The 16,557-nt window shown below is 45.9% G+C and overlaps 1 protein-coding gene across 14 annotated transcripts in view; it reads left to right on the top strand.

The window, feature by feature from the left end:
• Positions 1 to 16,557, top strand: part of ptprub (protein tyrosine phosphatase receptor type Ub) — a 1,307,170-nt gene that overhangs the window by 1,230,309 nt on the left and 60,304 nt on the right. For all 14 annotated transcript variants that reach the window (XM_070898914.1, XM_070898921.1, XM_070898913.1 and 11 more), the window contains 2 exons: positions 757 to 873; positions 1,960 to 2,114. In XM_070898914.1, the coding sequence (XP_070755015.1) occupies positions 757 to 873; positions 1,960 to 2,114 (272 nt within the window). The remainder of the gene's footprint in view (positions 1 to 756; positions 874 to 1,959; positions 2,115 to 16,557) is intronic.

Raw genomic sequence — 16,557 nt, 5'->3', positions numbered from 1 at the left:
TTATGGAGGGAGTTCCAGGATTTTTACCCAGCCACAATGAAGGAATGGCAATATATTTCCAAGTCAGGATGGTGTGTGACTTGGAGGAGAACTTGGAAGTGATGGTGTTCCAATGCGCCTGCTGCCCTTGTCTTTTAGGTGATGGAGGTCGCGGGTTTGGGCAGCGCTGTCGAAGAAGCCTTGACGAACTGCTGCAGTGTATCTTGTTGATGGTGCACCAGTGTTGGGGAGAGTGACTGTTCAAACTGTTCCTAGTTCTTCCAGTTTTTTGTAATTCCTTCCAGTGGCGTGTGCATTTTAGATGTTGTTTGTCCCGACCCTCACCATTCTAGCATCTACCAGTCTTGAACAGGTTTCTTGGCAATTCTGTCTCAGAGTTCTGGGATGGGCTTTCTGCATGTCTCTGATCCCACAGCTGGGTACTAACCTCTCATGGACATCTAAAGACCGCTCTCTATGACTGGAACCCAGGTAGGTCCTTCTTAAATCCGAAAGGCAGTATAAACAGGGCATTATTGTTTGTATGAGTGTCACCAAGCTGAAGATGTCTACTTGGTGAACAGACTGGTGGTTTGCAGTCATGAATTGAATGACTATCGTTGCTAATGGTAGCAGTAGCACATCCCATCTGTATATGTCACTCCTCATTAACAGAGTGTAAACTTGGTGAAAAAGAGTCATATTTAATAGTTTTGAATTGCAAACAAATTTGAGTTGTGTAAAGGTTAAACTATGTGTTTTTGTGTATATCCACAGGTCAAATGCTGTAAATATTGGCCTGATGACACAGAGCTGTATGGAGACATAAAGGTTACTGTCATTAAAACAGAGCTTCTAGCAGAGTATACTGTGAGAACCTTCTCACTTGAAAGGGTAAGGGTCTGAACTTTATATATCTGCCCAGAAACTTCACATAAGTTGAATATTTTAATGTAGCGTTGCCAAATGCTGGACCTGTTTCCTGCAGGCTGACGACATGAAAGCTTTCCCGACATGTCTGTTTAATGGTCTATCTAATGCACTATCCCATGCTAATTGTCATCATATTCCTCTGATTCTTGTTTTACATGATCTGTTGATCTAATTCCCCCTTGTATTCATCTTGAAAAATTGTTTTCCATAATTAAGGCAGGATTTGACATATCAGATTCAGCAACAAATTCTTCAAATTTCTGCAAAACAGACTTGAGCACATAATCTAAGTTGACATTTCAGCTCAGTACTGAGGGAGATCTGCGTTGTCAGAGGTACGGCCTTTCAAATGAATCGTTAAACTGAGGTTCTGTCTGCCTGCTGCAGTGGGTGCAAAAGATCCCATGACATTGTTTGAAAGAGAGCAGCCATTTTTTTCCAGTGTGTCCCAGGCAACATTCTTTCCTCGACCAATGCCATCAGGGACACAACTGCGCATAAATTGTCTACACAACAATGAATTCAATGGAAGAACAAATCGAGTGGAGCGTAGAAAGGGCGGCCTGTTTGATATCGCCCATTTTGTACTATCGCCAAAGTTAAAATTACCCCCTTTGTATTTTGTTTCTGGCACAACTTTGTTGTAGTTTTTGACAAATAGCAAACCAAAATTAGGTCAAAAGGCCCAAAGTTAGCCAAATTCTAGCGCTTTCAATTTTGTTGGCAAGTCTGTTCCTCAACTTTCTAGAGAGGCTTCAATATCAAGCAGTAGGAACAGGGTTGGCTTCACCTTTATGAATACCCATATTTATAGACATAAAAGCTACAATAAATGTTTGCAATTAGAACTGAAACGTTTAAAACAAATGAAAGTAATTGTTGGTAACTTTACTCTTTGGTTCCATCCATTTTACAGATCAGTGGGACCTTATCCCTTTGACTTACAGCATTGTCAATTTTAAGTAACTTGTGGATTTCCTTTCTTCGTATTGTCCATCTTCAACACTGCTGACACACTGACTTATGGATTCCTTTTATTTCTTATAGAGAGGTTACTCAGCCAGACATGAACTGCAGCAGTTTCATTTCACAGCTTGGCCAGAACATGGAGTCCCCTACCATGCGACAGGTCTCCTCGCATTTATACGACGTGTCAAGATTTCTAATCCTGCTGATTCGGGGCCAATAGTCGTTCACTGCAGGTTAGTGACCCACTAAAGGACCAAATGAACCAAACATCAGCTTCATGTAATGTGTATTAAGGAAAAAGTGAACTGTTGTCTGAAGTAAGCCATTTTCAAAGCTTCTAAAGAAAGAAAAAAGATAAAACTAGCCTTTATATAGCACCTTTCACGACCACCGGACGTCTCAAAGTGCTTTACAGCCAATGAAGTACTTTTGGAGTGTAGTCACTGTTGCAGTGTGAGAAACACGGCAGCCAACTTGCGCACAGCAAACTCCCACAAACAGCAATGTGATAATGACCAGATAATCTGTCTTTGTAATGTTGATTAAGGGATACATTTTGGCCAGAACACTCTGGGGATAATTCCCCTGTTCTTCTTCGAAATAGAACTATGGGATCTTTTATGTCCACCTGAGGGGGCAGTCAAGCCCTTGGTTTAATGTCTCATCTGAAAGACGGCACCTCCGACAGTGCAGCGCTCCCTCAGTACTGCACTGGAGTGATTAGCTCGGTAATCATACCGGTGCAGCTACAGCGGGAGAGAAAGCAAAATAGAAGTAGAAAGTAATCAAAAAGTGACGTCACAGCCAATGTGGTAAGTGATTGGCTGGTGATTGGTGAGTAGCTTTTCTTTTCTTTCTTATATCAGTAAGTGAACTGCAACATTGTTATTACCAATTTAAGTGTATCTAAGGTTAAGGCATGGCAGGAGAGCTCGGTCACGTGATATGCTCCTCCTGTACCATGTGGGAACTCGGGGACACTTCCGGTGTCCCTGGGCGCTACGTGTGTGGGAAGTGTATCCGCCTCGAGCTCTTGACGGTCCGCGTTGCGGAATTGGAGCTGAGGGTGGATTCACTCTGGAGCATCCACGATGCTGAGAATGACGTGAGTATCACGTGTAGTGAGTTGGTCTTACCGCAGGAGAAGGGTCCACAGCCAGATAGGGAATGGAAGACCAGCAGGAAGAGCAGTGCAAGAAAGATAGTGCAGGGGTCCCCTGTGGTCATCCCCCTGCAAAACAGATACACTGCTTTGAGTACTGTTGGGGAGGATGACTCATCAGGGGAGGGCAGCAGCAGCCAGGTTCATGGCACCGTAGGTGGCTCTGCTGCAAAGGAGGGCAGGAAAAAGAGTGGGAGCGCGATAGTGATAGGGGATTCGATGGTGAGGGGAATAGATAGGCGTTTCTGCGGACGCAACCGAGACTCCAGGATGGTATGTTGCCTCCCTGGTGCAAGGGTCAATGATGTCTCGGAGCGGGTGCAGGACATTCTGAAATGGGAGGGAGAACAGCCAGTTGTCGTGGTGCTCATTGGTACCAACGACATAGGTAAAAAAAGAGATGAGGTCCTACGAAAAGAATTTAAGGAGCTAGGAGCTAAATTAAAAAGTAGGACCTCAAAAGTAGTAATCTCGGGATTGCTACCAGTGCCACGTGCTAGTCAGAGTAGGAATCGCAGGATAGCGCAGATGAATATGTGGCTTGAGCAGTGGTGCAGCAGGGAGGGATTCAAATTCTTGGGGCATTGGAACCGGTTCTGGGGGAGGTGGGACCAGTACAAACCGGACGGTCTGCACCTGGGCAGGTCCGGAACCAATGTCCTCGGGGGAGTGTTTGCTAGTGCTGTTGGGGAGGATTTAAACTAATATGGCAGGGGGATGGGAACCTATACAGGGAGACAGAGGGAGACAAAAATGAGGCAAAAGCAAAAGACAGAAAGGAGATGAGGAAAAGTGGAGGGCAGAGAAACCCAAGGCAAATAACAAAAAGGGCCACTGTACAGCAAAATTCTAGAAGGACAAAGGGTGTTAAAAAAGCAAGCCTGAAGGCTTTGTGTCTTAATGCAAGGAGTATCCGCAATAAGGTGGATGAATTAACTGTGCAAATAGATGTTAACAAATATGATGTGATTGGGATTACGGAGACGTGGCTCCAGGATGATCAGGGCTGGGAACTCAACATCCAGGGGTATTCAACATTCAGGAAGGATAGAATAAAAGGAAAAGGAGGTGGGGTAGCATTGCTGGTTAAAGAGGAGATTAATGCAATAGTTAGGAAAGACATTAGCTTGGATGATGTGGAATCTATATGGGTAGAGCTGCAGAACACTAAAGGGCAAAAATCGTTAGTGGGAGTTGTGTACAGACCTCCAACCAGTAGTAGTGATGTTGGGGAGGGCATCAAACAGGAAATTAGGAGTGCATGCAATAAAGGTGCAGCAGTTATAATGGGTGACTTTAATATGCACATAGATTGGGCTAGCCAAACTGGAAGCAATACGGTGGAGGAGGATTTCCTGGAATGCATAAGGGATGGTTTTCTAGACCAATATGTCGAGGAACCAACTAGGGGGGAGGCCATCTTAGACTGGGTGTTGTGTAATGAGAGAGGATTAATTAGCAATCTCATTGTGCGAGGCCCCTTGGGGAAGAGTGACCATAATATGGTGGAATTCTGCATTAGGATGGAGAATGAAACAGTTAATTCAGAGACCATGGTCCAGAACTTAAAGAAGGGTAACTTTGAAGGTATGAGGCATGAATTGGCTAAGATAGATTGGCTAATGATACTTAAGGGGTTGACTGTGGATGGGCAATGGCAGACATTTAGAGACTGCATGGATGAATTACAACAATTGTACATTCCTGTCTGGCGTAAAAATAAAAAAGGGAAGGTGACTCAACCGTGGCTATCTAGGGAAATCAGGGATAGTATTAAAGCCAAGGAAATGGCATACAAATTGGCCAGAAATAGGAGCGAACCTGGGGACTGGGAGAAATTTAGAACTCAGCAGAGGAGGACAAAGGGTTTGATTAGGGCAGGGAAAATGGAGTACGAGAAGAAGCTTGCAGGGAACATTAAGGCGGATTGCAAAAGTTTCTATAGGTATGTAAAGAGAAAAAGGTTAGTAAAGACAAACGTAGGTCCCCTGCAGTCAGAATCAGGGGAAGTCATAACGGGGAACAAAGAAATGGCAGACCAATTGAACAAGTACTTTGGTTCAGTATTCACTAAGGAGGTCACAAACAACCTTCCGGATATAAAAGTGGTCAGAGGGTCTATTAAGGAGGAGGAACTGAGGGAAATCTTTATTAGTCGGGAAATTGTGTTGGGGAAATTGATGGAATTGAAGGCCGATAAATCCCCAGGGCCTGATGGACTGCATCCCAGAGTACTTAAGGAGGTGGCCTTGGAAATAGCGGATGCATTGACAGTCATTTTCCAACATTCCATTGACTCTGGATCAGTTCCTATCGAGTGGAGGGTAGCCAATGTAACCCCACTTTTTAAAAAAGGAGGGAGAGAGAAAGCAGGGAATTATAGACCGGTCAGCCTGACCTCAGTAGTGGGTAAAATGATGGAATCAATTATTAAGGATGTCATAGCAGCGCATTTGGAAAATGGTGACATGATAGGTCCAAGTCAGCATGGATTTGTGAAAGGGAGATCATGCTTGACAAATCTTCTGGAATTTTTTGAGGATGTTTCCAATAAAGTGGACAAAGGAGTACCAGTTGATGTGGTATATTTGGACTTTCAGAAGGCTTTCGACAAGGTCCCACACAGGAGATTAATGTGCAAAATTAAAGCACATGGGATTGGGGGTAGTGTGCTGACGTGGATTGAGAACTGGTTGTCAGACAGGAAGCAAAGAGTAGGAGTAAATGGGTACTTTTTGGAATGGCAGGCAGTGACTAGTGGGGTACCGCAGGGTTCTGTGCTGGGGCCCCAGCTATTTACATTGTACATTAATGATTTAGACGAGGGGATTAAATGTAGTATCTCCAAATTTGCGGATGACACTAAGTTGGGTGGCAGTGTGAGCTGCGAGGAGGATGCTATGAGGCTACAGAGTGACTTGGATAGGTTAGGTGAGTGGGCAAATGCGTGGCAGATGAAGTATAATGTGGATAAATGTGAGGTTATCCACTTTGGTGGTAAAAACAGAGAGACAGACTATTATCTGAATGGTGACAGATTAGGAAAAGGGGAGGTGCAACGAGACCTGGGTGTCATGGTACATCAGTCATTGAAGGTTGGCATGCAGGTACAGCAGGCGGTTAAGAAAGCAAATGGCATGTTGGCCTTCATAGCGAGGGGATTTGAATACAGGGGCAGGGAGGTGTTGCTACAGTTGTACAGGGCCTTGGTGAGGCCACACCTGGAGTATTGTGTACAGTTTTGGTCTCCTAACTTGAGGAAGGACATTCTTGCTATTGAGGGAGTGCAGCGAAGATTCACCAGACTGATTCCCGGGATGGTGGGACTGACCTATCAAGAAAGACTGGATCAACTGGGCTTGTATTCACTGGAGTTCAGAAGAGTGAGAGGGGACCTCATAGAAACGTTTAAAATTCTGAAGGGTTTGGACAGGTTGGATGCAGGAAGAATGTTCCCAATGTTGGGGAAGTCCAGAACCAGGGGTCACAGTCTAAGGATAAGGGGTAAGCCATTTAGGACCGAGATAAGGAGAAACTTCTTCACCCAGAGAGTGGTGAACCTGTGGAATTCTCTACCACAGGAAGAAGTTGAGGCCAATTCACTAAATATATTCAAAAGGGAGTTAGATGAAGTCCTTACTACTCGGGGGATCAAGGGGTATGGCGTGAAAGCAGGAAGTGGGTACTGAAGTTTCATGTTCAGCCATGAACTCATTGAATGGCGGTGCAGGCTAGAAGGGCTGAATGGCCTGCTCCTGCACCTATTTTCTATGTTTCTATGTTTCTAATCTAAAGGGAAAAGGCTTCTGGCCTTTCTGTAGAATGTGAACTCCCTGATGCTTTATTGATTAAATTCACTGCCAGATGTGTAATGAAGTTGTTTACAGACCAGACAGTCTGAGATTCGCTTCCTGTTCTGTGATGAATTTGCAAATCTCAGCAATTGTTGGGCTGCAATTTGGATGCTTGGCAAAGAAAAGGGGAAAATCAGCCAAGGTTCCTGATCCCAATCCGTATCTAGTGACCCTTACTGGAAAGTGCACAAACAGTGGATGTCGGATGGGGCACATGAACCCTGGCTGATGTTCTTTGTGACTGTGACAAAGGCAAACTATCCCTCCTCGTCCTTCTTGACTTGTCTGCAGTCTTTGACACAGTTGACCACTCTATCCTTCTCCAATGCCTCTCCACTGTTGTCCAGTTGGGTGGGACTGCACTCATCTGGTTCCACTCTTATCTATCTAATCGTAGCCAGCGAATCACCTGCAATGGCTTCTCTTCCCACCCCCGCATTGTTACCTCTGGTGTCCCCCCAAGGATCTATCCTTGGCCCCCTCCTATTTCTCATCTACATGCTGTCCGTTGGCGACATCATCTGAAAACACTGTCAGTTTCCACATGTACACTAATGACACACAGCTTTACCTCACTACCACTTCTCTCAACTCTTCCTCGGTCTCTAAATTGTCAGACTGCTTGTCCGACAACCATTGCTGGATGAGCAGAAATTTTCTCCAATTGAATATTGGGAAGGTCAAAGTAATTCTTTTCGGTCCCCACCACAAACCCCATTCCCTAGCCACTGACTCCATCCTCTTCCCAATTTCTGTCTGAGGCTGAGCCAAACTGTTTGCAACCTCGGTATCATATTTGACTCTGAAATTAGCTTTTGACCACATATCCGCAGCATAACTAAGACCGCCTATTTCCACCTCTAACATTGCCGGTCTCCGCCCTTGCCTCATCTCCTCCGCTGCTGATGCCCTCATCCATGCTTTTGTTACCTCCTGGCTAGCCTCCCACATTCAACCCTACATAAACTCGAGGTGATCCAAAACTCGGCTGCCCGTGTCCTAACTCGCACCAAGTCCTGCTCACCCATCACCCCTGTGCTCGCTGACCTACATTGGCTCCCGGTTAAGCAACGCCTCGATTTCAAAATTCTCAACCTTGTTTTCAAATCCCTCCATGGCCTCGCCTGTCCCTATACATATAACCTCCTCCAGCCCCACAACCTCACTGAGATGTCTGCGCTCCTCTAATTCTGCCCTCTTGAGTATCGCTGATTATAATAGCTCAACCATTGGTGGCCGTGCCTTCTGTTGCCTAGGCCCTAAGCTCTGGAATTTCCTCCCTAAACCTCTCCTTCTACCTCTCTTTCCTCCTTCAACATGCTTCTTAAAACCTACCTCTTTGACCAAGCTTTTGGTCACCTGCCCTAATTTCTCCTTATGTGGCTTGGTGTCAAATTTTTTGTCTCATAATATTCCTGTGAAGCGCCTTGGGATGTTTCACTACGTTAAAGATGCTATATAAATACAAGTTGTTGTTGATGTGGACCTTCAACAGCCACTGGGTGGAGGTTGGAAGATAACATTGCAAACCATGAGCTTCAAACAACTACAGGGGTGGAATTTAACCTGCCTGTTGCTCCAATGCTGTGGACTCTACCCCATGATCTAAACAGGGTGGAGTCACAGAAACATAAACAAAAAGATCATAAAATGTTATTTCACCTGTGGAATCCCCATCCCTCCAGTGCAAGGGCAGTGAAAGCAGGTTCAATAGTATCTTTCAAAAGGGAATTGGACAAATACTTGAAGGGAAAACATTTGCAGGGCAATGAGGAAAGAGCAGGAAAGTGCGATTAGTTGGATAGCTCTTTCAAAGAACAGGGATGGGGCCAAATGGCCTCCTTTTGCGTTGTATCATTCTATGATTCTATGAACTAAATCTTTAATTAGAACCTCAAGCAGCATTTTGAATGTCTCAAGTATCTTGTCCTCCATTACCTCATCTAGCCAATTATTCAAAATATTTATCACTCTGAGTGAAATTATTCCTAATATCCATTTTAAATTTACTTTTAATTAATTGAGACCTCCCCTAGCCTGAATTCCTTCGAATTACTATTCTAGGGTCACCAGTTAATATTTTATAGAGCTCGATGAGATTATCTCCCCTACTTAATTATCTTCTTTCCAAACTGTAGAGCTCAAGCTTCGTAAATCTTTTCTCATCCTCTTTACACTTGGGACCAGTCTTATTGCTCTTCTCTACACCCTGTCCAATGCTAGCATATATTCTTTATGTGTGTAAATCAGAACTTGACACAATACTTCAAGGAATTAAAAATAAAAAATGCTGGATACACTCAGCAGGTCAGGCAGCATTTGTGGAGAGAGAAACAGAGTGAACGGACGGAATTTTCTGGGGTACGTGAGGACATGATTGGAGACGGGTCGGGTGGCAACTTTGAAAACTCTTGCAGCGGGTCAGGAACCCGCCATCATCCCACCCCCACGTGCCTTTCCCTCAGGCATGTTTGCCGGTGCGGCAGCAACCCAAACGGCAGAGGCAGGCAAGCTAATTTAAATCATTATTAGGCACTTGTCAGACCCTTGAGTCATTTTAACCCTACCTTTCAAATGTCAGTGGATGATCAAGGAATCGCACAGCTTGGGAACCACGTTTCTCAATCTGAGGCGGAAGTTGAGTGGCGATTGATCCAGCTGATCAGTGCACAATGTGGAAAGTACAATAAAACCTCCCACCTCACAGCTGATCACTTTCCTCAGGCAGAAGCTGTTGCTGACTACATTGCCAGCACAGATTTAGCTTTCTATAGGCTGCAAGTGTTTCCAGCAAAGTCGCCATCCAGTGTCACCTCATTGTTAGAACCTGTCACCTCATTGACAGAGTGCTTCTGTCATCTCTACTTGAACTGCCGTTTATTCCATCAGCATGGGTGCCGTCTATACTGTCTCATCTTGGTCATAAGAACATAAGAAATAGGAGCAGGAGTAGGTCATTTGGCCCCTCGGGCCTGCTCCACCATTTAATAAGATCATGGCTGATCTGATCATGGACTCAGCTCCACTTCCCTGCTCACTCCCCATAACCCTTTACTCCCTTATCGTTCAAAAATCTGTCGATCTCCGCCTTAAATATATTCAATGTTCCAGCCTCTACAGCTCTCTGGGGCAGAGAATTCCACAGATTTACAACCCTCTGAGAGAAGAAATTGCTCTTCACCTCAGTTTTAAATGGGTGGCCCCTTATTCTGAGACTATGCCCCCTAGTTTTAGTTCCCCCTATGTGGAAATATCCTCTCTGCATCCACCTCGTTGAGCCCCCTCATTATCTTCTATGTTTCGAGAAGATCACCTCTCATTCTTCTGAATAAGTTCGGACCACAATGAACCCCAACACCAGCAGCACCAGACACAGCAGCAGCACCAATAACAACACCACCAACCTTCTCCTCAACCACCTGATGCTGCACAGGACAAAGGGCATCAGCGTAGGGCTGCACCAAGCCAGAGCGATATCCCCAACACAGGGTATACAGGCAGAAGATGAGCTACCTCAACATAACTGAGCAGCAGTGCCAAAGGAGGCTCAAGCTATCGTGTCAGGTCATCGCAGACATGTGCACATTGCTGGAGCAAGACCTGCAGCCCAGAGGAGCAGGTGGGCACACCTTATCAATGGCTGTCAAAGTCACCAGCGCCCACGGCAACTCACAGTCCACAGATACATCACACAGGTTGTCGATGCCCTCTTTGACAAGTCAGCCAATTATATCAACTTTGCCATTGGTGCAGCCAGTGTTACTGAAGGGCCGCTTGGCTTTGCCACTTTGGCTGGCTTCCCACGGGTGCAGGGCATCATTGACTGCACACATGTGACCATCATCACACAGGAATCTTTGTCAACCCCAATGTCCACTCCCTCAATGTGCAGCTCGTCTGCAACCATAGGAAGATCATCATAAATTCCCTGGCAGCTGCCATGACTCTTTCGTCCTGCGCCAGTGCATCCTCTCTCAGCTCTTCGCTCCTCCAAACAAACTTTCCGCTGCTTGGAAATAAGGGCTAGCCACTGAAGATGTGGCTCATGACCCCCTTGAGGAGGGCAAGTACTGAGGCTCAGGAGAGATATAAAGAAAGCCACACTTCCACCAGATGTATCAGAGCAGACAATAGGCATGCTGAAAATGCGCTTCAGATGCTGAGACAGATCTGGAGAAGCCCCTGAGAGGCTTGGGAGGTGCGTGGAGGAGCGGCCTATAAAAGGCCCAACGTCGCTGAGGCTCGGGAGTTCGTGAGAGGCTCGGGAGGTGCGTGGAGGTGCGGCCTATAAAAGGCCCAACGTCGCTGAGGCTTGGGAGTTTGTGAGAGGCTCGGGAGGTGCGTGGAGGAGCGGCCTATAAAAGGCCCAACGTCGCTGAAGCTCGGGAGTTCGTGAGAGGCTCGGGAGGTGCGTGGAGGTGCGGCTATAAAAGGCCCAGCGTCGCTGAGGCTCGGGAGTTCATGAGAGGCTCGGGAGGTGCGTGGAGGTGCGGCTATAAAAGGCCCAACGTCGCTGAGGCTCGGGAGTTCATGAGAGGCCAGCTTGTGCAGCTGCAGCAGGGTGAGAAGGCAAAATAGAAGCAGAAAGAAATCGAAAGGTGATATCACAGCCAAGGGGAAAGGTGATTGGCTGGTGATTGGTGAGTAGTTTTTCTTTTTCTTTTCTATATCAGTAAGTAACCTTTAGCATTGTTGTTGCCAATTTAAGTTTATCTAGGGGTTAAGTCATGGCAGGAGAGCTCGGACATGTGTTATGCTCCTCCTGTACTATGTGGGAAGTCAGGTATGCCTCCAGCTCCTGACGGACCGCATTGTGGAACTGGAGCTGCGGGTGGATTCACTCTGGAGCATGCACGATGCTGAGAATGACGTGAATAGCACGTTTAGTGAGTTGGTCTTACCGCAGGTAAAGGGTCCACAGCCAGGATGGTATGTTGCCTCCCTGGTGCAAGGGTCAAGGATGTCTCGGAGTGGGTGCAGGACATTCTGAAAAGGGAGGGTGAACAGCCAGTTGTCGTGGTACATATTGGTACCAACGATATAGGTAAAAAACGGGATGAGGTCCTACGAGATAAATTTAAGGATCTACGAGTTAAATTACAAAGTAGGACCTCAAAAGTAGTAATCTCAGGATTGCTACCAGTGCCACGTGCTAGTCATAGAGTAGGAATCACAGGATAGCTCAGATGAATACGTGGCTTGAGCAGTAGTGCAAAAGGAGGGATTCAAATTCCTGGGTCATTGGAACTGATTCTGGGGGAGGTGGGAGCAGTACAAACCGGATGGTCTGCACCTGGGCAGGACCGGAACCATTATCCTAGGGGGAGTGTTTGCTGGTGCTGTTGGGGAGGAGTTAAACTAATATGGCAGGGGGATGGGAACCTATGCAGGGAGACAGAGGGAAACAAAATGGAGTTAGAAGCAAAAGATAGAAAGGAGAATAGTAAAAGTGAAGGGCAGACAAATCCAAGGCAAAAAACAAAAAGGGCCACATTAAACCAAAATTCAAAAGGGGCAAAGTGTGTTAGAAAGACAAGCCTGAAGGCTTTGTGTCTCAATGCGAGGAGTATTCGGAATAAGGTGGACGAATTAAACTACACAGATAGCAGTTAACGGGTATGATGTCATTGGCATCACGGAGACATGGTTCCAGGGTGACCAAGGCTGGGAACTCAACATCCAAGAGTATTCAGCATTTAGGAAGGATAGACAGAAAGGAAAAGGAGGTGGGGTGGCGTTGCTGGTTAAAGAGGAAATTAATGCAATAGTAAGGAGGGACATTAGCCTGGATGATGTGGAATCGGTATGGGTGGAGCTGCGGAATTCCAAAGAGCAGAAAACGCTAGTGGGAGTTGTGAACAGACCACCAAACAGCAGTAGTGAGGTTGGGGTCAGCATCAAACAAGAAATAAGGGATGTGTGCAATAAAGGTACAGCAGTTATCATGGGCGACTTTAATCTACATATAGATTGGGCTAACCAAACTGGTAGCATTGCGGTGGAGGAGGATTTCCTGGAGTGTATTAGGGATGGTTTTCCAGACCAAAATGTCGAGGAACCAACGAGAGAGCTGGCCATCCTAGACTGGGTGATGTGTAATGAGAAGGGACTAATTATCAATCTTGTTGTGCGAGACCCCTTGGGGAAGAGTGACCAGAATATGGTAGAATTCTTTATTAAGATGGAGAGTGACACAGTTAATTCAGAAACTAGGGTCCTGAACTTAAGGAAAGGTCACTTCGACGGTATGAGGCGTGAATTGGCTAGAATAGATTGGCAAAGGATACTTAAAGAGTTGACGGTGGATAAGCAATGGCAAGCATTTAAAGATCACATGGATGAACTTCAGCAATTGTGCATCCCTGTCTGGAGTAAAAATAAAACTGGGAAGGTGGCTCAACCATGGCTAACAAAGGAAATTAAGGATAGTGTTAAAGGCAAGGAAGAGGCATATAAATTGGCGAGAAAAAGCAACAAACCTGAGGACTGGGAGAAATTTAGAATTCAACAGAGGAGGACTAAGGGTTTAATTAGGAGGGGGAAAATAGAGTATGAGAGGAAGCTTGCAAGAAATATAAAAACTGACTGCGAAAGCTTCTATAAATATGTGAAGAGAAAAAGATTAGTAAAGACAAATGTAGGTCCCTTGCGGTCGGATTCAGGTGAATTTATAATGGGGAACAAAGAAATGGCAGACCAATTGAACCAATACTTCGGTTCTGTCTTCACGAAGGAAGATACAAATAACCTTCCGAAGGTACTAGGGGACAGTGGGTCTAGTGAGAAGGAGGAACTGAAGGATATCCTTATTCGGCGGGAAATTGATGGGATTGAAGGCCGATAAATTCCTGGGGCCTGATAGTCTGCATCCCAGAGTACTCAAGGAAGTGGCCCTAGAAATAGTGGATGCATTGGTGATCTTTTCCAACAGTCTATCGACTCTGGATCAGTTCCTATGAACTGGAGGGTAGCTAATGTAACACCACTTTTTAAAAAAGGAGGGAGAGCGAAAACAAGTAATTATAGACCGGATAGCCTGACATCAGTAGTGGGGAAAATGTTGGAATCAATCATTAAGGATGAAATAGCAGCGCATTTGGAAAGCAATGACTGGATCGGACCAAGTCAGCATGGATTTATGAAAGTGAAATCATGCTTGACAAATCTTCTGGATTTTTTTGAGGATGTAACTAGCAGAGTGGACAAGGGAGAACCAGTGGATGTGGTGTATTTGGACTTTCAAAAGGCTTTTGACAAGGTCCCGCACAAGAGATTCGTGTGCAAAATCAAAGCACATGGTATTGGGGGTAATATACTGATGTGGATAGAGAACTGGTTGGCAGACAGGAAGCAGAGAGTCGGGATAAATAGGTCCTTTTCAGAATGGCAGGTAGTGACTAGTGGAGTGCCGCAGGGCTCAGTACTGGGACCCCAGCTCTTTACAATGTACATTAACGATTTAGATGAAGGAATAGAGTGTAATATCTCCAAGTTTGTGGATGACACTAAACTGGGTGGCGGTGTGAGCTGTGAGGAGGACTCTAAGAGGCTGCAGGGGTGGCTTGGACAGGTTAGCTGAGTGGGCAAATACATGGCAGATGCAGTATAATGTGAATAAGTGTGAGGTTATCCATTTTGGGGGCAAAAACACGAAGGCAGAATATTATCTGAATGGCAGCAGACTAGGAAAAGGGGAGGTGCAACGAGACCTGGGTGTCATGGTTCATCAGTCACTGAAAGTTGGCATGCAGGTACAGTATGCGGTGAAGAAGGCAAATGGTATGTTGGCCTTCATAACTAGGGGATTTGAATATGGAAGCAGGGAGGTCTTAATGCAGCTGTACAAGGTGGCAACGGCAGAGAAGTGTGAACGCTTTGAGAGGAGCCCCCACTTGCATGTCCCCTCTCACCATCATCCCACTCATGGACCACCCGCACTTCCCTACTAGTAAGGAGCTGGATAGCACCTGGATGCACAGCAGTGGGGCTATGTGGACCCGCTTCTACGTTGGCATCCCTCCAATAGAGGACGTCAATGAGCCTCTGCCATCTATTCTCCATAGAGAAGGTGTTTCTGTGAGTGCATTAATCGCTCCATGCAGGTGGCCATCCTATTCATGGAAGAACCTACAGTCTCCTTCACCTGCAACACCGTGGTGCTCATGTTGAAGATGGAATTCTCCATTCTCTGCACATTTGCAGACATCACACTCGCAAAACTTGTCAAATCCTCCTGCACTTCCAGGAACGCCTTTTTCTGGATGGCCTTGAGACTCAGCGTCTGCATGCAGCTGAGCACAGCTGGGAATGTCCTGTGCAATCCGACAAGGAGTCTTTACTGCTGTCCCTGTTTCCACCATCTGCTCTTACTCACTTGTGAGTTTTGAGAAAACACTATGCTATCTGGCATAGGACCCCACAAGGTATGCGTAACTGCGCTGGTGCTAGGTGCGCTTATGTCAGTTGATGGTGCGCCCTCAGAGGCTGGAGGCTGATGGACCCGTGGGAGAGTAAAAAGATGAGTTAGATATGTCGTATGAAGAATGAGTACAAATACTATTATGTATATAAACATTCAGTGGCTGCTGACATCAATCCCCATATGAGTGACTGATGTATGCCATGTTGCTGTATGATATATAATTCTGTCACCGGGTCCCCCTCTCTCCATCTCCCACCTTCAGCTGCTCAACAACTCCAGAAACTTCCAAGGCAGCTTCCTCTGCTGATGTTAGGGTCGCCAGTGATGGCGTTCCACCTCCAGTGCTCTCCCCCTTATTGTGGGCTCTTTTCTCCCGCAAGGAGGGAAAGAAGAGACTGAATGAGAGTGATGGAATGAGTGTAAGGAATGCATTGGTTACATCTTTAGAGGGAGACTATGATGGAGTGGGGTGCCAAAACCAAGTGGCCTCCTTGTGTATTGTTAGTTGCTATGAATGCATTAGGATGAGTGTGAGAGGTGGCTAGTCACATGGGGAGGTGATAATGTAGATAGGGAGAGAGGGATGGTGGACCTGGAAGGTATATTGGTGTAAGGTTGGGCAGCAGCAAGTTGGGAAGGCAGAGCGATGGGGATGTGATGAGAGGCACAGCAGGCTGAAGTTGACTGTGGCTTTGTATTCGCCTTTCCTTATCTAATGAGATAATTGAAATGTTTCTGGCACTGTACCCAGGTCCGCCTGACCACATCCCTGCTGTTTACCTCCTCTGGTATTTGAAGCTAGGCTCTTTTGGTCTCCTGGGGATGTTTCTGTCACCCATTAGAAAGGAGGAAAATCCCCCTTCATGCTCTGACTCCCTCCAGAAGCATGTGGAGGGAGTCATCGGAGAACCTGGGGGCAGCCCTCTGTCTCAGTGCAGTCATACAGTCATATCAATCGAGCCTGGAGCAGCTGGAGAGAGTTTTGAAAAAAAGCTGCTTCCTGACAACGGAGGCAGCACGAGCCTGGAGCCATAACGGACCTGTCAAAGGGACAAAATGAGAAATAAAAAGTAATGAAATTATGATGTCACAAGGATGGAGGGCAGTGATTGGTTCTTCCATATTAATTGAATCAATGGACAGGGAATGAATTTTAAAGAAAATTAAAAAAAACAATTTAATTTGCTTCAATTGCTGATTTTCTCATTTTAACTTAATTTATAATTATTGTCTATATT

The sequence above is a fragment of the Pristiophorus japonicus genome, chromosome 14 (genome assembly GCF_044704955.1).
Source record: "Pristiophorus japonicus isolate sPriJap1 chromosome 14, sPriJap1.hap1, whole genome shotgun sequence".
In the NCBI taxonomy this organism is placed as follows: domain Eukaryota; kingdom Metazoa; phylum Chordata; class Chondrichthyes; family Pristiophoridae; genus Pristiophorus; species Pristiophorus japonicus.
This window is presented reverse-complemented; position numbering and strand designations above follow the sequence as displayed.